At 53.6% G+C, this 21,516-nt stretch overlaps 5 protein-coding genes across 5 annotated transcripts; 4 read left to right on the forward strand and 1 right to left on the reverse strand.

Annotated features, from left to right (window-relative positions):
* Positions 1-617: 617 nt before the first annotated feature.
* VOLCADRAFT_105086 (uncharacterized protein) lies at positions 618-2,669 on the forward strand (the record flags this gene model as incomplete). The annotated part of the gene is made up of 6 exons (XM_002951303.1): positions 618-750; positions 821-857; positions 1,404-1,491; positions 1,666-1,730; positions 1,902-2,002; positions 2,437-2,669. 6 exons carry the CDS (start codon positions 618-620, stop codon positions 2,667-2,669), a joined length of 657 nt encoding a protein of 218 aa, XP_002951349.1.
* A 3,107-nt stretch (positions 2,670-5,776) lies between these two features.
* On the forward strand, positions 5,777-8,232 carry VOLCADRAFT_105087 (uncharacterized protein). The gene is made up of 6 exons (XM_002951304.1): positions 5,777-5,914; positions 5,989-6,025; positions 6,372-6,459; positions 6,640-6,704; positions 6,873-6,973; positions 7,235-8,232. Exons 1-6 carry the CDS (start codon positions 5,782-5,784, stop codon positions 7,465-7,467), a joined length of 657 nt encoding a protein of 218 aa, XP_002951350.1. The 5' UTR covers positions 5,777-5,781; the 3' UTR covers positions 7,468-8,232.
* A 2,132-nt stretch (positions 8,233-10,364) lies between these two features.
* VOLCADRAFT_91932 (uncharacterized protein) lies at positions 10,365-11,887 on the reverse strand (the record flags this gene model as incomplete). Its single annotated transcript, XM_002951394.1, has 4 exons — positions 10,365-10,450; positions 10,761-10,835; positions 11,385-11,571; positions 11,840-11,887. 4 exons carry the CDS (start codon positions 11,885-11,887, stop codon positions 10,365-10,367), a joined length of 396 nt encoding a protein of 131 aa, XP_002951440.1.
* Positions 11,888-12,064: 177 nt separating this feature from the next.
* VOLCADRAFT_105088 (uncharacterized protein) lies at positions 12,065-15,428 on the forward strand (the record flags this gene model as incomplete). Its single annotated transcript, XM_002951305.1, has 7 exons — positions 12,065-12,304; positions 12,434-12,514; positions 12,955-13,461; positions 13,831-13,944; positions 14,252-14,509; positions 15,063-15,231; positions 15,322-15,428. The coding sequence occupies exons 1-7, from the start codon at positions 12,167-12,169 to the stop codon at positions 15,426-15,428; spliced, it is 1,374 nt and encodes a 457-aa protein (XP_002951351.1). The 5' UTR covers positions 12,065-12,166.
* A 1,672-nt stretch (positions 15,429-17,100) lies between these two features.
* Positions 17,101-18,009, forward strand: VOLCADRAFT_91934 (uncharacterized protein; the record flags this gene model as incomplete). Its single annotated transcript, XM_002951306.1, has 3 exons — positions 17,101-17,242; positions 17,615-17,788; positions 17,933-18,009. The coding sequence occupies 3 exons, from the start codon at positions 17,101-17,103 to the stop codon at positions 18,007-18,009; spliced, it is 393 nt and encodes a 130-aa protein (XP_002951352.1).
* Between the last annotated feature and the right edge of the window lie 3,507 nt (positions 18,010-21,516).

The following is a 21,516-nucleotide window of genomic DNA, read 5'->3' on the forward strand; positions in this document are numbered from 1 at the left end:
GATGATCAAACCTCCTTTCGTCCGGGTATGTAGTTATTGCTGCATGGGCTGTGCTGCTTGCGGCGAGGGAATATTGTTATGAAAATGGCTACGGTCTTTTAAGGTAACGAGATAATGCAACAGTAAAAGGCTATAGAACTAATATGTAAGAAAGTAATATAATATCCGTCATTACGTAAGCTTTGCGTGATATTCGCCTCCAGTGCACGTGGATTAATAACGCTAAATATAAGGAAGAAAGCAATGTAATGTTTCAATAATTATACATTTGAAAGAAAGGTTGGAAGCAACCCCTATAAACCAAAACGTTCAGGCAGCTCTTCGTGTCGAAGGCAGCCTTTTAACAAGAAGGCCCTGCATGTGGATAACATGCAAGACTTTCGAATTACCCCACAAGATCTGCGAAGTTGACATATCAGCATGCGATGCTGTCGGAATTGCCGCTTAGTTAGTCTGCTGTCGTACACTGGTAAGTTGACAAAGAATGCCGTGCAGTGATTATGCAGGAGCACATACGTAATCATAAACCAAGGATCCTTGACCATCTCGATGTCGCCTGCTTCTTTAATTCCTCTCGTACTTTGTTACCTTTTTCCTGGTTCCTTCAGCGAGTCAAAATGCCGCGCGCTGCTTGCGAAGAGGGCGTCGATCTGGAGTCGCAAAACTCTGATGAGCGACAGAAGGCCATGCGTGCGCAGCTGATGGCACCGGTCAAGTCGACAACGGACGAGTGGGTTCGCGGCGACCCAGGTCAGTAAGCTGCTTTCTGCCATTGTAAAGATGTGCTCTGCATACTGGATGATGATCCATTTTCCTGCAGGTCCATTTGGGCTTCTGTGCTTCGGCATGACTACCTGGTAAGTCGCGCGATGTGTGCGCTTCGGTTGGTCAAAACTATTATCAAAGCTCCTTTTTAAGCGAGTTATATGAAGAATCGCAAACCGTTAATTAATGTTATTTCCCCACTTGCGTAGATGGTTTCCTGACGGCGCCATTTCCGTTCCCTTTGTCCCACTTTTCCTACCGATCTCCTAACGCGGGCGTCCAATAGCATGTTGATGTTCATCACAACAGAGTAAGTGGATATTTTATGATAAGTTGACATAATATGCAGCCTGATCTGGTGCTCACAGGTTTTGTCATCGATTGACAGCTTTAGGGTGCATTTCCAGTGGCGGATTAAGGCCAGGGATTAGGGCACGGAAGTCCTTGGTACGAGCTTACCACATAGTTTTGTTCCATAAGGGAACCAAAGGTTGAAAAGGCGAGGTAACTTTGCCAACAACTTAGCCGTTTGAGCAAGTATCGATGGAGGACAGAGGGTTAATCCCTGGCCTTAATCCGCACTGGAAATACACCCTTAGTCAGCTGTGAACTAATTACTTCATTGTGACAATCTGCAGCTGGTCTGAATCTACATTTCTTCCGACCGTCATGTGCTACGCCATGTTCTACGGTGGATTCGGCCAGTTCGTCGCTGGCGTCCTTGAGGTGCGACCGCCGACAGGCGCTGCTCTGTATTCACACGCTTCGTAAAGGATGTCATGGATTTGCATACCTGAGGATTTAAATAGTCTCCAAGGTCCATGGTATCTGGGACGTTGCTTCTGTTGACATTAGTTGCCGTACCGCCGGTACGGTACCGGCTCATTTCCACCGTTACAGTTGATCAAGGGCAACACTTTCGGCGGCACTGCCTTCGCCAGCTACGGAGCTTTCTGGATGGGCTGGTGAGTGCTTGCAGTGCCATACAGCATACCTAACTGCCGTACGCAGCTAATCCTATCCACGGACCAACATGCACGTGCACGAATCGCAGCAGCTTGTCCGCCTTCACACCGCAGTTTATTTCCCTTCTCCCTGCACCGCTCGCTCATTCCATCCTTCCTTCCGTTCCAAAGGTTCCTGTTGGAGCTCCTGATGAAGCAGTACCCCTCGGTGTACAAGACCGCGCTCACGGGCAAGACGCTCTGGTGCGGACTGTGGGCCTTCCTGACGGCCGGTAAGAAGAAGACGGGGGGTACAGGCAGGCAGGTATGCATGCAGGCATGCGTGCATATGCTCCCGTGCGGCATGGTCCTGGCCGGGCTTGTTGTCTGTTTTACAGCAGCACGTGGTGCAAGCTGTCAGTTGTTTTCAGCACGAAGGAATGGGGCTATCGCGCCCCAGACTGCTTCTGTTGTGTCCGCTGGCGAGTGGTCATTCGCAGTTCGGTTTGTCCCCCGTAACCAGTTGGAATTAGCATGGCACGTCACCTGGTCACCGGCGCTGATTATTGCAAAACTTCATTCAGAACGTTTTAAAGAAACCTTTATGGGCGTAGCTGGAACCTGGGCACGTCGTCATGCATCATTCCAGCCCAAAGTTTTCCTGGCTTAAGCTGCTTACAGAGTTTTCATTTTGCCTACTTTGTGTCTGTCTATTTTCCGAAACCAGGATTCTTCGTTGTGACGCTGCGCAAGAACGGCTGCCTGATGACCATCTTCTCAACCCTGGTCATCACCTTTTCGCTGCTGGCTGGCGGAGTGTGGAACGAGAGCTGCGAGCTGGCCGCGGGCTACTTTGGGTTCTTCTGCGGCGCGTCCGCCATCTACGCCGCCTTCGCCTTCCTGTACAAAATTGAGCTCGGAATCGTGCTGCCAGGCGCGAGGCCCGTTGCATATATTTAGATATTTAGATACAAACTACAGAAATTTTGCAGGACTGGATCTTGGCTCGTTAAGCGGCGTTGCCGCTATATCGCGTCTATCGATTGTGTTATCACCCCGTCAAGTTGCATCTTGCGGGCATACGAGAACGTAAACCAATCATATGGAACTGGTGTGCATGTGGCATGTGACATGTGGCATGTGGCATGTGACACAGCAGGTGGTCGAAGAAATGGTGTGTAGAAAGTTCGACTGCGATGTAAGGTGAAGAAGTACGTGGCGAAGAACAAGAAAGGGATATGTAGTTTAAATCTATTCGGTGGGTGCTTCGGAATGTAGCCAGCCTCGGAAAGATGTATGTACGATAATCGAGAGGAGAAATCGATGCGAATCAGATCAGTATAGGGGTGAGTGACCTGTGATGTTATGTGTGTATAAGGGCTTGAGACGACCCAAATCACGACAAGTTGGTTGATGATGGACTCGCGCTTTGCGCTTATACGGCATGCAACCGACGCCAAGACAGTTTTTTGGCGCGTTGCATGCTGCGCTTTGCGATGCTTTGTGTGTTTTTGCTGGACAGGTTGCCCCCGGCGGGATGGACGCTGCTGCAGAGCTAGGGTTTTTTGTGGGGGCGGGGTATGTGAACTGGATGAACTTTGTTTAAGGTATTTTGGCTCGGGAGGGAGGGAGGGAATCGGATGGTAGGACTGGCTGGGCGACGGGGTGCGCAACTTTTTTAGCGCTGTGTACGGTACCCTCACGCACCGCCGTACCTCGCCCGCAACCATTGCAACCTTTTTTTGCAACAGTCGTGAATGATAAATTTCGAATCCGATCATGTGCCATGTGCCTTGATTGCTGGGTTCCCTGCGTTTTTGTACGTTTTGCAAATCGATCGGGTTAGGCAGAACGATTCTGGGAGGCAAAGAAATGATACTAAGGGCACTACGCGTGATGACATGTGTGATTGTGATGGATGAAAGGGATGTTGGGGGGTTTGGCGACTGCCGACTGCCCGCACTTCTCACGTGGAGCTAACTGGCCGTGGCAGCGGTCGTGCGTGGCTGTTGTCACGCCATATGACGTGCTAACAGACATAAGAAATGCGGATGGATCACTGTGTGTTTTCATGTCAGGCCCTCCGGCGCGAGCCATATCTGTGCTACCATCGGGGGGGAGGTTATTCGTAGCGGAGCAGCTGAAACCATAAGGTACTCGATTGCCGCCATGCGTTCTCATGTTCTACTTCGTCCCCGGCCACACGGCCACACGGCCATGGGCAATCCTACAGAGCGGGGCCCCCCTGGGCGCTTCGCGCTGGGGCCCCGCCCAAAAAGCTCTATTTGGATCTCTACTGCAGTGCCAGTGGTGCACATCTCGCGTGACTTGGCCCCTACACAGGGCATTGGGTCCTCGCGCCCTCGAAAATAAACAGATTCTGCGCCCCGCAAGTGGGTACATCCTAAGCAGGCGGTTACAGCATCTTGTCCACTGCAGTCATGTCGAACTTTCCGTGCAAAGACACCACACACGCGGATATGTGGCCACCAGTTGATGGATCGAGATTTGCACGCTGGATTGGTGGCGACTGCTGAACCCTCTGTCTCTGCGGATGTTCGGGTGAACGGATGAGGATGGATCCTAGAAGGCAGGATCAACCGCCTTGGACTTCCAGTTCGTATGGCGTAGTACAGTGTGGTAATGGCGGATGGTGCTGTATGGTATGATAAATCGTAGAAATGACAATGTGGTCAAATGGCCCAGAAGCCTCCCACCCTGTAACAATCCAAGAATATGTGACCAACCGTTGGCGTGTCGCTGCGGACGGCCGATAGCGCACCCACCGAACTCTGCGTGTGTCTCAGTGCCTGCGTGCTGGCCATGTACATACAGCGGACTGCAGGGTAACAGGACTGCACGAAACGTTAATGCCAATAACTAGGGAGAGGTGGAATTCGCCAGGAAGTGGCAGCCCCAGCCCCAGCCCCGGCTGGGGCTGCCAGCCCGTGCTATCCCGGTTCTATGGGGTGTAGCTCGCGAGCCCGACAGCGGTACTGCTGCCAGAACTGCTACTGCGTTCCTGCTTTCGGAGCCAGCACTGGGCATGTGCGTGTCCTTACACGCACAATAGGCCCGACGCGAGACAACGGGTACGGACGGGTTGCAGCGACTTTATGCCGGCACTCACGGGCTTAGAGACGAATTGGGGGTAGAGTAGATTCCAATCTTATTGGAACCCGGAGACTGTTGCGCCAAGTGGGTTACGTGGGTAACTGATATCTGAATGAGGGTCGTACCGTATCTGGCATTAACCAGATTGTAACGCATGACCGCATGTCTTCGTCCCATGTTTTGTATTGGCAACCCGCCATAATACAGTTTTTTTAATCTAATTTTGGAGGTTGTGGGCTGGTATACTGTTGGGGAGCACGGTTTTATATACGCAACCCGGTACGCTCCGCTGCGCCGGCGGAGACGAGCCGGCGCTCCCTGACATTCTAAGAAATGCCATTCCACGTGCGAGGTTAATCCTACCAGACTCGCTAACATTGGTCCTTGCCCTTCCATTTCTGCCCTCTTCTCCAATTCTCTGTGCGAATTAATTTCCCAGCGCTCTGTTAACGATTAAAACGTGGGTGGTTGCTGGCGAAGCCGCCGCTTTTATGGCTTTTGACTGCAACTTTGTGATCGCTGATGGTCTTCGCAACCCAGCCATGACACAATATCACAAGCCATGAAACAATCAATCACAAAAAGGTTAATGTAGTCGTATGGAGCCTGCGGCAAAGCGAAAGGCTGCAACTTGGCTGTAAAACATTCCTCCCAACGAGCCTGATTATCTTAGTGGTCAGCTGCATAAGGTGCTCACTACTTTCATGTTGCTTCACCTATAAGATGCGCAGAGCGAGATCCATTCTTGAGCTGACATCAGCATGCTTACCAAATTGACGGCTTAGTCATTCGGTTAGCGTAAACTATTTTACGGTGTACGGCAACGTTTATGCAAGGTATTTGTATTAATAACCTAATCCGCCATCTAGTTATCCACAATGCTGTCGCTGACGCGCTGCTTATTATCTTTTACAAAGTAATTTAGCCCCTGGTCCAATTGACTTGTCAGAGAATGAAGATGCCGCGTGCTTCTTGCGATGAGGCTGTTGACATGGAGTCGCAAAGCTCTGATGAGCGACAGAAGGCCATGCGTGCGCAGCTGATGACACCCATGGCGGCAACAACGGACGAATGGGTTCGTGGCGACCCAGGTCAGTGACAGAGTTGCTTTCTGTCATTTTGGCGGAGTGCGCAGCATAACAGATGATATTCCATCTTCATACAGGTCCATTTGGGCTTTTGTGCTTCGGTATGACAACCTGGTAAGTCGCTCGCGTAAAGGAATTCCGGGGTTGTGCGCTTCGGTTGGTTGGAACCACCCTCAATTTTCGCCTTTTGGAGAAATTCCTGTAGCATAGCAAAGATTTAAATAAGAATTCTTTGAATTCTTTTTGACTTTTTTCCTGACGACGCCATTTGCATTCCCTTTTCCCTTTCTTTTCCATTATACATCCTAATGCGGACGCGGAACAGCATGTTAATGTTCATCACGACAGAGTAAGTGAAATATTTTGAGTAGCGTGGTCTGGTGTCATGCTTACAGGTTTTGTCATCGATGACAGCTTTAAGTCAGCTGTGAACTAATTACTCAATTGTGACAATCTGCAGCTGGGCTGAATCTTCATTTCTTCCGACCGTCATGTGCTACGCCATGTTCTACGGTGGATTCGGCCAGTTCGTCGCTGGCGTCCTAGAGGTGCGACCGCCGACAGGTCTGATGCGGCGCTGCTGGTGTCTGTCATCATACGCATATAATCAATGCTTCGTGAAGGATGTCATGGATTTGCATACCCGAGAATTTAAAAGGTCCACGGCATCTGGGACGTCGCTTCTGTTGACATTGGTTGCCGTACCGGCTCATTTGCCACCATTACAGTTGATCAAGGGCAACACTTTCGGCGGCACTGCCTTCGCCAGCTACGGAGCTTTCTGGATGGGCTGGTGAGTACTTGCAGTGCCGTACAGCACACCTGACTGCCGTACGCAGCTAATCCTATCCACGAACCAACATGCACGTGCACGAATCGCAGCAGCTTGTCCGCCTTCACACCGCAGTTTATTTCCCTTCTCCCTGCACCGCTCGCTCATCCATGCCTGTTTCCGTTCCAGGTTCCTGTTGGAGCTCCTGATGAAGCAGTACCCCTCGGTGTACAAGACCGCGCTCACGGGCAAGACGCTCTGGTGCGGACTGTGGGCCTTCCTGACGGCCGGTAAGAAGAAGACGGGGGGCAGGCAGGCAGGTATGCATGCAGGCATGCGTGCATATGCTCCCGTGCGGCATGGTCCTGGCAGTTTCGCAGCGCAGTGTATGTGTGTTGCTGTAATGTGGGCTACTTGTGATATTAAGAGTCCACAATCGTACAAGGACATCGCTGCATTGCACCTCCCACGGACAGTCGCAAATCATCCTATACTCCTTACACTTTGCAAGCAAATCCGTTTGTTTTTCACATCCATATCCGCTGTTCCAGGATTCTTCGTTGTGACGCTTCGCAAGAACGGCTGCCTGATGACCATCTTCTCAACCCTGGTCATCACCTTTTCGCTGCTGGCTGGCGGAGTGTGGAACGAGAACTGCGAGCTGGCCGCGGGCTACTTTGGGTTCTTCTGCGGCGCGTCCGCCATCTACGCCGCCTTCGCCTTCCTGTACAAAATTGAGCTCGGAATCGTGCTGCCAGGCGCGAGGCCCGTTGCATATATTTAGGGGAGTTCATGAGCTTATGGTTAGCTAGCTTACAATTAGTTAGTGAGCGTACTAATGTCCGGGCATGTGATTATCGTCGAAGCGCTTTCGCTTTCGCTGTACGAAGATTTCCAATGAACCAATCCTTTTGTCTGTGTTCATTGCGCGCCGATTTTTGCCCGTTGGAACTCGGGTGCGCGGCGCGGTGGTTGTTCGCGGCTGAATCGAAAAAAGGAGGAATTTACAGGTTTTGTGGCTATTAGGGTTGGGCGTTGAGGTGTGACACGATGGCGCTAGGAATGCTAGGAGTGATCTAACGTTTGAATCATGTATTCGCTACCTATTGATAGATAAACCTCGATACAGTTATTTTCCTTGGGTTATGTGATTGCGTGTCCCCCTTGGTTTGGCCCTCGTTCGACGCGGTTCATGTTCGGCGCTTATACGGCATGCAACCCACACCAAGACGGGCCTTTTGGCGCGTTGCATGCTGCGCTGTGCAGCGGCGCTTGTTTGTTACTATTGGCAGTACGCCAAGTTTACCTTTTTGGGGATTGGGATTGGGATTAATCTTCAGTTATACAGTCAATTTTCAGTTATTGTAGAACTGGCGCCAAAAAGGATGGAAGCGCGGGATGAAGAATGGCAGCACTTGAACACGATTTAATGGAAATAAATCCTGTACATGAGTTGTACCTTTTTGGTATGGGTTTACGTGGGTTTTCATGGTGTACTACCCAAACAGAAAGGACTATTATTTTTTTTGTAAACGTCGAAATTTGGTGGCATCTTGCCTGTCAATACCGTACTCAATACCGTACAGCCTTTTCGGGCTGGCACGACCCCACCGCCCCCAGTAGAGAGAGATACAGACGGACACACACACGCAACAAAAAAAAGACCGCAATCCCTGAAATCGATATGGCTTTGGGGCAGTGCAGCGCTCCTTAATACTTAATCAAAAAGGTAATACTCACACGTCCCCTGTCGTACCGTAACCCTGTGTCCTGGTCATATCGACTGCTCTTGTACTGCAAGCGTGGTCCCTTGTACTCACTCACGTAAGCCCTAGTAGCGCACATGTGGCCAACTGGGGATAAACCACATCCCATTATCTGTAGGCTATTTGAATGAATGTTGTTCCATTACCGGATTCACACAGGGCCGGTATGCTGCCCGCACCCAAAACCTGGGAGACTTACGAAGGCTATGTAACCTCGTGTTACAATACAAGTGCGGAGTAGGATGGTGCTTATAGGCGATCTGGCAGCCCTTGAGCCCTCGGCTCGTAGTTGGGCGGTTTGCAGGTACGGGGAACGCACCCCCACGACCGTATAACGCACACACACAATACGCCCAACCCAACCGGAAAATTACTCCCCTGCTCAGCAGGACGCATGACAGAGACTCTAGGCACAGCTTGCGCTCGTGGGCCAGAATTTTAACTTTAATGGGCGGGAAATTCTAGCCCTGAGCGGCGGATACCCCTCACAAGCCACCAACAGCAAGGGCAAACCTTCACTGCTAGTAAGCAGGGACAGCAATAGGGCATTCTGTTGCACCTTCTTGCCCCTACGTGTCGACCTGCACGTACGACAATTCGCGCATTTCCCAGCAGCGGAAGGACAATTACCGCCGAGGCGCCTAAAAACTGGAGAGAAACGGCACAAACTGCTGTCCGCTTCGTTGGTCTGTACGGATCAAGAGTAACCACGAGCGGGACGAGCAGCAGTGGCTGCTGTGCTATCCCACGGCTGCCTTTGCTGGGTGTACCACACACTTGCTAAGCTCCCCCTACCTTCCGTGCCACTGTGCAGGAAGGTAAGCGGTTGCTACCCGGGGCTGCGCGCGCGTCCCGAGGCATCAGACCGGCACCACTTCGCACCATAAACTCAAACTTTTGAACGGTTTTCTTTGGCTGTCGTTTTAGTCGGTGTTTTAGTCGGTGTTTTAGTCGGTGTTCACACCTCGGGGGAAGAGGAAAACCCTAAAGCTCTGACCTCTGGGGGCTCCAAGCTGGACCGCGCAGAGAAGAGCACAACGACAGAAGACGAGCAATGATTATTTATTCAGGTCCCCAAAAATTTTGGTGGTTGCAATATAAGTAGCCAGGACGCTTATTGGCATACGCGTTCCAGGAGGAGGAAACTGGTTTGTGAAACGAAGGCGGAACTTTCAGACCTAAACCCGCAATTTGGATCTCACGTGGTTTCAGTACTGTAGGGATGACAGGGAAGTAGAAACGCTGCTAGGTTTGGTGCTCAAGCAGCTCGAGTTGCATCTCTTTTTTACGTCTCTCTTCACAATGGAAAACATACAGCAAAAGGAAAAAGGTCTAGAAAGGTAAGCAACTCCAAACAAAATAAAGAAGAGCATCGTGCACTGTTGCGTACACGCACATGCCCGCCCGGCCCTCTGCCAATTCGCTTGCGGAAAGTGCACCGCACCCCTGGCCATGACCCAGCCACGAACCGCCTAGGCCTGCAAAGCCGTCCACACTCCCCCGCGCCATAGCGCGCCATCAGCGCAGCTTTGGTAAACCTGGTGTCTCTTTTAACTGCTCACACGCGGCAGCCCTTGCTGCGGCAATATGCACACTCAGGAAGGGCTGCGTGGTCAAAGTCACAATGCATACGGGACACACCGTCGCGTCAACTACCGGTAACCGAACAAATCACCGACGTCCGCCGTACAAGCTAATGAAGTCCCCACGGGCCCATTTTGCCTAGGACACCAGCCAGCAGTACTGAATCATCGCAATGGCGACCCAATCAATATAAGGTCCATATAATCTGTGACGGAGGCACACCTCACAAATCTCACTACAATTGCTGCCAGTCACCCACACACGGTGCAGCACAAGCCTGTGCCGTACATACGTAAGTGTTGTACGGCTTCCAAAGCCGTAGTTGTTGTGCTTATGGGTCTGGAAGACCCAGGCGCACTCGTGCAACACGCAGTGCATACAGCCGTGTGCCGTGTGAGCGGTCCTTGCCCGGAGCCGCTGTGCAAATGATGTGCAACATGGATAGGTCCCAGGGCAGGTCTTAGCTCTGGCTTGCGCTGATGTGCCCTCTGTTGCTCCTCCTCGGGACCGCTACTGCTGCTGCTGCCGCCGCTACTGCTGCTGCGGCCACCGTTACTGCTGCTGCTGGCTCCAACCGCCTGCTCTCAATGTACCCCTTGCTGCTGCTGCTGCTACGTCTGGCGCTACTGCCATGGCTGCTGCTGCTGCTACTGCTGGTCTTCCTGCTGGTCGTAACGAATCTCCTCAAAGATTTTTTTGTTGGGTGCGGAGAGCACGTGCCATACACCGCACTTTGCGCATTGCCCGAACACTGCACCCTTATCCCAAGCGATAGGATTCACTAGCCTTGCCGTACGGCCACCTGTACGGTCCACCACGTGAGGAAAGTACGACTGGTCAATGAGTCAAAGCGATAATGAGCGCACGTGCATAACGGGCACATAGCTTGCGCATGTGCTTGTAGAAGTTATGCGATTCCCAGCTGTGTGCTTTCGTTTGTGCTTTCAGAAGCAAGTACTTTGGAGATTGCGCAAATTAACTTGCTCCACATGAGCTGCTGGGCTTGCTTGGCCCTTAAGTGTTTGCCTTCGTGAGAGATGCCAAAGCTGTGTGCGTGCCCTGGCGTGGCGTGGCGTGGCGGCCGTTGGTGTTCAGGGGTCTAATGGAGGTGATGACACGGGCGACGCGTGGCAATGTGTGGTTAGGTTTCAGCTGCCGAGTCTGCCGTAGGTGAGGAAGGATCCCGAATTGCTTGGATGGTAGTAAGATTGCGCCCGGGCGCACATGGCTGTTTCGGAGGATGGATGGATGGATGGATGGGGGGAAATGAGCTGCAACTCTGACATGGATGGCTGATGACAAGCATGGAGACATCCGGGAAGACGTCGTGCGTGAGGTTTACCGGCCTCACCGCATTTGTTGCACGTGAAGAGCACAAGTTTGGTTCGGCGCTGGCCCTCGGGACCCAGCGCCGATAAAGGAATGCGGACCACCTTGTTTTCCTCGTCATAGTCGATGTTTGACGTCCCGTCTTCTTCTTTGGCTTCAATCCGAAGATCTGCGGCACGCCACGGCGATGATGAGTCGGTTCCCCGCTGCTGGACCCGTGAAGTACAAACTTCAGGTGTCCAGTGGAAGAGTGACTTTTACACTGCCGCGACCCTACCCACCAGTTGGCACAGGTTCTAATGAGTAAGATCGACACGCCAGCGGCGAAATGGCTGGTTGAACTTGCGGAGGCCCCTGACGCGTCCAGTGCGCCGAAAATAATCTTCGGTTATTTGTACATCTCAATATGGATGAAGAATAATGATGGTGTGCTGGAGATGTGACAATCGATACTGCCGGAGTTGAAGGCTTTCTCACACGGCTGTTTTGTGCGCTTGCGCACGATGGTGCCTTGTAGATTAACATTATCACTGCAAATAGTCAACAGTGGCAAGTGCTAGCTAAATCTAGGATGTGGGTCAAACACTTTGGGCTGGAGCTGTACGGTCGCTCCAGTCTGGTTTCGCTGGCGAACGAACTGTTGCAAGTGATCCCGACCATATATACATGTGGGGATTTGCGAAGCGAAAACCTCTTGGACTGTGAAAGCAGAGCTCTTGTTCTGCAAAGTTAGGTGGGTGTGGCGCGAACATCACCAGACTTCCAATAAACGCAGGCTCCTTCAGGACCTCAGAGGAACTAAAGATGGCGCGCCACCTTTTAGCTGTTTTGCCTTTGCTCCTCTGTGCAAGTTTGTATTTCACTCACGCAACGGCTCAGGAGTCAGCACCTCCGTCGCCGGAAGCATATGATGTGAATACGGAGCTCGAGAAGCTTAAAGGGGTAAGAGCATTGGGTTTTGTAGGCATGAGGTCGGACTAAGCAATACCGATCGGAACCCTGCCATGGGACCGTACCGCGAGGGCAAGGCCGGGTTGTTTAATTTGACCCTGATCATCTCACATAATGCAGTGGAAGGCGTATCTGCTTGCGGAAGTTGACAAGTATAAGGCAGAAGTGGAGAAGGCCCAGACCGCACTGCAGGCAGAGCAGGTTGGTTTCTGGGTTAACGTCGTGACAGCTAGACCAAAGCACATACAAGGATCGCACTTATTGTATTCCAGTTACTTGGGCGCAAATTATGGCAGGCAGATGTCTCTGGTTGAGGCGGTTTTGTATGCGCAGCTGTCCTCTTCTCGTGTATTGGGCAGACCCGCTTTTACCTGTCAGGATTGCTGACAGCTTTATCTCTTTGATGACAGACGTTTGGCGGTCAACTCCCTATATAACAGACCAACGACACCAACGACACTAACCACACCAGTGGTAGCACAGCTGAATCTAGCATAATCTAGGCTGAATCCAGGACGGCGCCCGCAGCCGTATCTCCCTGGATGAGCTATTCAACCATAACTTTCACATTTATTCCACGGTGCATTCTGGTTTCATTGCTAAATAACCACCACTTCGTTTTCCTCGCATTCCACGTACAGCAACGCACGGCTGAGCTCACCTCGCTCGTGGAGCAGTGGAAGCAGGCCTCTACCGCTGCCGAGGCGAAGGCCGCTAATGCCGAGGCGAAGGCTGCAGATGCTGAAGCCAAGGCCGCGGCTGCCGAAGCAAGGGCTGCAGCTGCCGAAGCCAAGGCCGCCGAGGGAACCCACTTCAGCGCCCAAGTTGAGCAGCTTCAAAGGGATGCAGTGGCTGCTCAGGCCAAGGTTGCGGAGGCTGAGGTCAAGGCCGCCGAAGCGGCTAAGAAGGCGGCTGAGGCAGAGGCCCTGGCCGCGTCGCACGCCCAGTACCACACCCAGATGAGCGCTCAGGTTGAGAAGCTCAAGCAAGACCTTGCCGCGGCGGAGTCGCGGATTTCAGCGCACGCGGCGTCGGCGGACGCCTCGAACGGCGAGGCTGCGCTGCTACGTAAGCAACTCGCTGACGCGGTTGCTGAGCGTCAGGCCCTTGATGATCGGATTACGGAGCTGGCAAGCGCAGCGACCAAGGTACAAGCTGCATTATCTGCATGGCTGCTGCTGCTGCAGATTGCGGGCTGTGAACGTGTTTGCTGCAGCAAGCAGCTGCAGAGGAAAACGGTGTTTACTGTACTATAGACTCGTATTCCAAGCTTTCAGCTAGTATGGCTATTTTGGCGGGGGACTGCCTCTCGCGAGGGAAGACAACATGCGGCCTCTTGGTCCCTCTCTCTCAGCCGTTTTCCCGGGTATGCACGATTTGGGTCATCCGCTCTGCAGGGCCCCCTTTCTGTCTCCCTACGCTCTATACCTCTTCTGTCTGTTGCGGCGCGGTGCGATCTAATGAGAAGTTGATGGATTGCGGCATGGGCTGCTATTTTCTTTTGTGTGGCTGTGCAGGCCGGCGGTCTGCGCGGTCATGCCTTGGCAATTTACAACATTCTGCTGGAGGAAGTGGCACGTCATCACGAGAACGCTCTCAACTACGCCAATGAGAAGCTGCCTGGCTTCAAGGTAAATCACATCGTTTATAAGACTCGCCGCTAGTATATGTACACGCAGGACAAATTGTGTGAAAACAACCTAATTTGAGGAAACCAATGCTGCTCGGCAGTGAAAGACCCATGCTTGTGGATGAAGAGCCCTTTGGGGTTTCGTAGAAACGCAGACGGCGTGGCCTCCCTGACTCAATCACGCCGCAAGCTGTATCATTTCGTGCAGCCATCCACTCATGCCGTCATGTTAAGCCACAGCTTCCCTTTGTTGCCTTTATAACGAATCCGGTGACCTGCGGCGTGTTTTATTACTACGTGGGATGCAGGCTAAGGTGGCGGAGGTTCACGCGACCTTCTCGTCCCAGATGCCAAACGTGACTGGCCACGTGGGCAAGTTTGTCAACAACGTAGATGGGGAGCTGAGGCCGTGGCTGCGACAGACCCTTGGGTCAGTCCCTGCTCTGAAGCCGTACAGCGAAGACCCCGTGGTCCTGCAGGGCCTCGTCTACTTCGTCATTGGTGCCCCGGTGTTGCTGCTGCTCCTGCCCCTGCTTTCTATCATCTTCCGGTGGGTGGATGGGTGGGTGTGTATAGATTAATCGCCGCAGAGTGTCGTAATGGGGTCAGTGCAGCACAGCTGTGTTGATACGTTGTGCCATGAGCCGCTTGAGTTGGGGCAGAGTTTGAAGTATAGCAGGAAATGCAGTGAACTCCACAGCTGTCATGTCACAGGCCTTGTGACTTGGATATGTCCTGACCGGGAGTGTGAAAATCAGGTATGTGCAATATTTCCATCTACTCTTCGCGAGTCTGAAGCCCACTTTAACAACCAAGCACGTATGCACGCACAATATACACCTAAAACACATTAAAGAACTTCAACGTGTGTGTTTTGTCTCCCGCTCCCTATTCTCCCCAACCCCGATGCATAGTTTTCTGACTCGCCGGCCCAGCTCGTCCAGCGCTGGGCTCCGCTCCGAGACCAAGTCCTCCCGGCGCAACAAGAAGAAGCAGGGCTGATGGGGCGGCCCACGTGACGTTTGCGCAGATGGCTACGATGACATAGACCCGCACACGTCTAATGGACCAGCAATAACACCGTTTCAGCCGTATGCAATCGCACACTCTCACTCACAGCACCACATAGTGGTTCCTACTACTACGATAACTACTACTGCCGAACAACAACAGCACCCTGGAAAGCTGGTGGGCATGCGCTCTTCTCCGGCCATATTCTTTGCTACCACGGACGTTGCTATTGACAACGCCAGCGGCGGCAGCGCCCACGGAGCTTTAAGTCCCGACGGTAAGGCGCTATCAGGCGAGGCGGCGGCGGCATACACGACCTCGCGCAGAGCTACACCTGTCACTTGGCGCCGACCCACTCTGGCCCCAGATCAGCCAACCCGACCTCTTAGACCTTCGATTAGCCTCCATGGCGGCCAGCAGCAACAGCAGGACGAGCGCTTGCAGCCCTGGGAGTCGGTTGACTCTCCCGTCTAATAGCGCGGCAAAAGCTGGGGCTAGATCCGAGGCTGGGGTGGAGAGCTTGTGAGACCAAGGACGCAGGCGCACTCGCGGCCTGGAGGGGACGAGAGACAGGTGGAGGTGTCTTCAGTTAGCAAGTGGCTTCGGGGTATTTAGGGAGCCAGTCCCTTTTCACCTCTCGAGTGGTTTGGTTCTTGCTGACTGTAGTCCTCACAGCTCTGGGACTCTTTTGTTCATCGTCTGCTCTTTCAAGGGTCATCCGCGCTTTCCAAGAGAAAAGGTCTGCTGGGGTTGTGTGGCGCGCCTCCTAGGTCTCCTGGTTGGCCCTTGAGGTGAGGTATATGCTGGTGAGTTGCTTGTGAGCCATGTTATGACGACACAGGTTGTTGAGTATTGTTGTATGTACGTTGTGCATCATGTGCGGTTGTATATCACTTGAACGGCGACAGGTCTTGCAGAAATAGGACGTCAGTCAGTCAGCGGATAGCCGACTGGCTTGTCTCTTGCGCTGGACTTGGACATGACTTTGACATCTGGATCCTGGATTTGGAATTTAAGCTTGAATCCGGTTCCAGGTTTGGCCATGTGCGTGGACTCTCGTGGGCGGCATGGGCACGCGGAGGGAGGAGAGCGTGCTTTGAGATGTCGGAAAGGAAGGAGCTGCGTGGAGGTCGTCTTTCCTTTTTTTGTTCTGTGAAACGGGGTTGCGTGAGAGATTGAGTGGATGTCGTGCAGGCGTGGGGCTTGCTGTCCTTTTTAGAGACTGCATGTCGCTTCGTCCGCCTGGGGAGTGGGGTCTGGTGTGCTTTTGACTTGCAGGATGCGCGTCGTGGTTGTTTGGGGGGGGATGTTTTTCTGGGAAGTGAAGGAGAGGCTGCATAGAAAGCCGCAAGCTGTGAGAGGCGAGAAGCTTTTAGATAATGTAGGTCGGGTGAAGAGCGAGGGATCCTTTCAAAGAGCGAGCCTGGAGTGAAGGCTTTCTCGGCACCTCGAGATTGCCACGGTGCCGTGTGCAGGGTTCGCGAACTAGGATGCTGGGGCTTTTTGTGTGCTCAGCAATCAAAGAACTGCATGGGTCTGTCTTCGGTACTTGAGGTTTGGTTTGACAGGGGCTGGCGGCTGTCATTGCCTGCTTGATGCCATGGCGATGGTGGTTGTGGTGTTCGTTAGCGCGCGTATGTAGATTTTGCCTGTGTTTTGCGAAGGCGTACGAAGGAACTTATAACTTGTAATATTGTGGATTGCTTACATATCATGTTGCATGTACAGCGCTGGAGCAAAAAACGCGCTAGCACCTGCTGTTGCGATGTTGCGCAATCTTGCAGACCACCGAAGCATTGCACGTAAAAGTGCAGAGCAAGTGCGCGAGCCGAGCTCATCCAGCCAAACTCTTCGAGTCGCACGGACACAGGCTTGCACAAGAGAGGCAAAAGCTGTCGATGGCAGACAGCCCTGAAGACGTAATATAAAAAAACCCAATGCGGTGCTATCTGAACAACTAGCGGGATATGCACTGCGAACGAATAATACAAACAAAAGACCTCGGCGAAGAAACTGCACAAGAAGGCGTACACAACTATACAGTAAGGCGTGCATATGGCAACCCCCCGTAAGGACTCAAAACATGCGCTTTTTCCGCGCCATTAGAACGCCATAGACCTAAGATACCTGTATGTATAATTTCATAATGGGTGCTTTAAAAATCAACCGAGCCTCACAAGCTTGGAAACCGGCAAAAGGAAAGCGTGTATATGGTTTGGCAACTGAAATACCTACAATTCCAAAACCCAGCAGTTTGTCTGTTTCAGTGCTCTCAAGGACACGGCAAGGTGCGCTCCACATCGCTTTTGCAGGGACAACAAAGCATCAGGTTTTCTATTCTCTCACGCAGTCTGCCTCTCCTCATACGCATGCAAACATGCACAAACGGACGGATAAATTGGACGGGAGACAATGTCTCCATATCCTACCTGCACAGACGCACAGCCAAATCACCACAGATGCGCCGCGACCCCGACATAGCACGACATGTGGTTTTGTAGTCCACGGCCGCCCACTTACACCACCATTACAACCACAGCCACAGCCACAACAACATACTGTCATATTTCCCGCACTCGAGCCGACTCACCGCCAAGGCAGGCAGGTCAACGTCAGGCCCCCCACATTATACACCCCCATCCCCACCCCCCGGACCCCAGTCTCCCCAAGAACCCAATACGAACCCAATACGAATACAAGGCCCCATGGAGAGTGGCAAAATGTCACTATCCCCGCAAAGCGGGTATACGCGCGCACACAAACACCCCGCACATGCCGCATTTGTAGAAGCGAGCGGCCGCACGCGTTCTGGGGGGTGTCTCCTCTTCATGCAGGTCAGCAATCGGCCACATCGCCAGCTGCCCCCCAGCCTCATTGTTGCCTTCGCAACGTAGCGCCCGCTGAGGGCTGGGGGTGGAATGGTTGGAGACGAGAGTCTAGGATCGCTCGGGTGTGTGTATGTGTGTCTGTGTGTACAGGTCCTAACTTCAACATTGTCACCATCACAATCACAATCACCATCACAATCGTCACCACCGCAATCACCATCTTTTAGTATCACCCCGCGTGCACGCAAACTGTGAAACAGGTCCCAAGGACTCCACCTCCCCGGAGGTTTCTTAGCACCAGCACCAGCAGTAGCAGTAGCAGTAGCAGCAGCAGTAGCAGTAGCAGCGGCAGCAATCCTAGTAGCAGCAGCAGCAGTAGCAGCAGCGGAAGGAAAATGAAAAGACCATTCAGATCCAGACGAGAGCCAGTGTGCAATCACTACAGCAAGCTTCACACCGAGCATCGCATCACCGGATTTTGTGTAGTAGCCGTGGCCCAACTCGGCGAGCTTCCCGACTCGAGGCCCGCCTCGCAAAGCTCACATCAATACCGAGCCCACATACCTGGGTTGGGACTGCACCAGGCCCACTAAGCACGAAATCAGGCTCTGCCGCCGAAACCCCCTGAACAAACGCGTGTACGAATTCGTAAATGTACGGATGTACGAATCTAAACCAGATTCGCTTTCACAACGACCTTACACGAGATGCAGGCGATAGCACAACACACGAATTTGTTCTAAGTTCACGCGTTCGACACTATCCAGTTTTTCGGCAGGTATCACGTTTTATTATACTGTTTTGTTAAAACGATTTTCGGCCAAACAATTCAAACCCCAATGGAAATACCTCTGGGGGGAGGGTGTTGACCAAAGGGGAATCCGAGCCCGCAACGGGACCGCCTCCACCGCAGCAAAATACTGGACCAGCAACTCGAACCCCACAGCGAATTCCGCGACATCCGAAGGCAACAGCTCTAAATGGCACAAAAACTAAGAGCTCTGATGTACAAAAAAATAGAGAAAAAACGGAAAATTCCGCTCAGGCGCCTAGAGAGGGGCTCAACACCGGGAAACCGCCGACAAGCGCCGTCATGAGAGCAAGACGCGGCCCTCATCCCCCCCGGATCAATCATCATCCCCCGAACCGCGTATCACCAACGCATATGTATGTATGTATGCATCTACATCCACATCTACGGACCTTAACGTAGCCTGGAGCTAACTGCTGTCGTACGGGACATGGAAAAGAAAATATACCGTACAAATGAAAAAGGTCCCATGTGCTCCGTCCTATGCCCGCCCCGTCGTCATCCCACCCTACATGGATTGCTGCCGCCAAAAACTAGCAAAGCGTGTCGGCCCGACCTCATACCGTCCCCAAAATGGGCACATCTGGGCCCCAACCCCGGCCTCTCACGAGCGCGTGTGTGTGTGTGTGTGTGTGTGTTTCACCCCCCTTCCTAACCCCCTCCCCTTTTCTCATCCCCCATGCTTCCCTTTTCTGTGCGAGCTCCCCCCTCCCACCAAACTCGTCCTCCTCCTCCCTCCTGTTCTCCTCCACCTTCTCCTTCCCGCCCTCCACCTTCCGCTCCCCCCCTTCCCCCCCCGCAATGTGTCGCTCTCTTGCGACACACCAAGACGGCGAATGTCGTCACCATGGCTTACGTTACCGTTGCTGTTCTTGCTGCGAGGAATCGTACGGCAATTGCTGTTGCTGCTGCTGGTGCTGTGGGTGTGGTGATTGCGACGACGACTGTTGCAGCAAGTTCGGTTGTAGCGGCTGTAGCTGACCTGGGGGTCCGACGGCGCTCGAGGGAGGCGGCTTAAACCGTACGGGCGGCTGCTGCTGCTGCTGGGCGACGCTAGCCCCGGCCGGACCTCCCGTCGCCGCCGTCGCGACCACTGGCGGGAGCGCCGCCGGTCCCCCCCCCCCCACACCCCCTCCCCCCCCACCCCCTCCTGCAGCTGATATATCCTGCCCCCTCATCGAGGGGCCCCCGGCCATCTGCGCCGGCGCCCATCCGCCGGGGGCCATCCCTGGACTCCCCCCCCCTCCCACCATCATCGCCCCCGGGCCGCCAAAACCCCCTGCAGCCGCGGATATCATCCCCGGCGCAAACCCCCCCATCATCATCCCCGGGGGGATTCCAGCCATCAACAAACCGCCGCCGGGCATGCCGCCAACGCCGCCGCCGGGGCCCATGACCACGCCATGGCCTGGAGTGCCCAACATCACACCGGGACCGCCGCCTACGAGCATCATGGGGCCCGCGGGGCCGCCCAGAACGCTCGGCGGTGCCGCCGCCGACGGCGGCGGCAGGTTGAAAAGCGGCGGCGCCCCCGCCTGCGACGGCGCCGCGGCCATCCCTGCACCCGCCGGCACGCCGCCGTTCATTGTCGGGTCGTTGCCGTACATGTACGCCGCGAAGGCGGGGTTGGGTGTAAAGCCACTTACCCCGCCCATCATGAACAGCTGCTGCAGGAGCTGTTGCTGCTGCTGCTGGGGCGTCAAAGTTGGTTGTTGCTGAGGTGGTTGTGGTGGTTGCGGTGGTTGCTGCCCGGGAGCCGCCGCCCCAGCGATGGCGGCGGCTTGGATAGTTCCCGGCGGCGGGCGGAATTGTACGGCCGCCGACTGCGGCGCGGCCCCTTGCTGAGGTCCGCCGCCGCCGCCGCCGCCTGGACCGCCGGCGGTGGCGCCGCTGCCGTTGCCGTACGGCAGGCCACTTCTGACCGACAGGAGCAAGGTATGACGACGAAGCCAAGACCACTTGTTGCTGTCCGCCGCCACCGTTGGCGCTCTGCGGCGGCGGGGCCGCCGTTCCGCCAATCCCGTACGACTGCGGCGCGCCGTAATTGGATGACGGGTACATTCCCGCCACGCCGACAGTGCCGTACCTGTAGAGCCGTACGACATCCGTCTGAGCCGGGACAGGAAGGGAGAACAAACCCGCTCCGCAGTACTGTCGTACACCCCAGGCACGTCGCTTTCCTTCTTCACCCTCTTTTCCACCGGGTCCATTCCTCCCCCTCCCCCCCAGGAGAACAACCCAGACGTTCTCCCTCAACCGCTCAGGTGGTGAACGCGTGAAAAACAAACATACAAACAATCATACAAGCTAGCATACAAACAAATAAATACATACAAGCATACAAACAAACAAACATACACAGCAGCAGCACTCACCCGCTGTTAGGGCCGGGCCCAGCGGGGCCGTACCCGGATTGTGGGCCGTACCCGGAAGCGGGGCCGTACCCGCTGCCCGGACCATACCCGCTGCCCGGGCCGTACCCTCCCGCCGAAGACGGCGTCGAATTGGGGTCCCATTGGACATCTGGACGGTTGTACGACATGGTCGGAACGACAGTTGGAACGACAAATACGCAAGAGGATAAGGCCCAACTGAAAACCCCATGGCGGGAAGCGGAAGTGCGCCAGTTTTAAACGTAATGGGGTTGTGTGAATGCACGTACGTCTGTATGTATACTTGTTTGCATGGATGTACAGTACAAAAACACGCATGGAACGGGACTAAGGATTACAGTTGCGGCGTGCATTAACTGATTTTACTAATAGTACTATAATTCATTATCTTATACTTAATACTTTATGACATATGCACTATATATGTACTATATATGTATTATACATTAATATACTTTTATCATTATTGAACTTTGCTGCCAGGAGTAGCTGGGAGTCAGAACTTACAGTTCTTGCTCCNTCCTCCTCCC

Source organism: Volvox carteri (genome assembly GCF_000143455.1).
Source record: "Volvox carteri f. nagariensis unplaced genomic scaffold VOLCAscaffold_23, whole genome shotgun sequence".
Classification (NCBI taxonomy): domain Eukaryota; kingdom Viridiplantae; phylum Chlorophyta; class Chlorophyceae; order Chlamydomonadales; family Volvocaceae; genus Volvox; species Volvox carteri.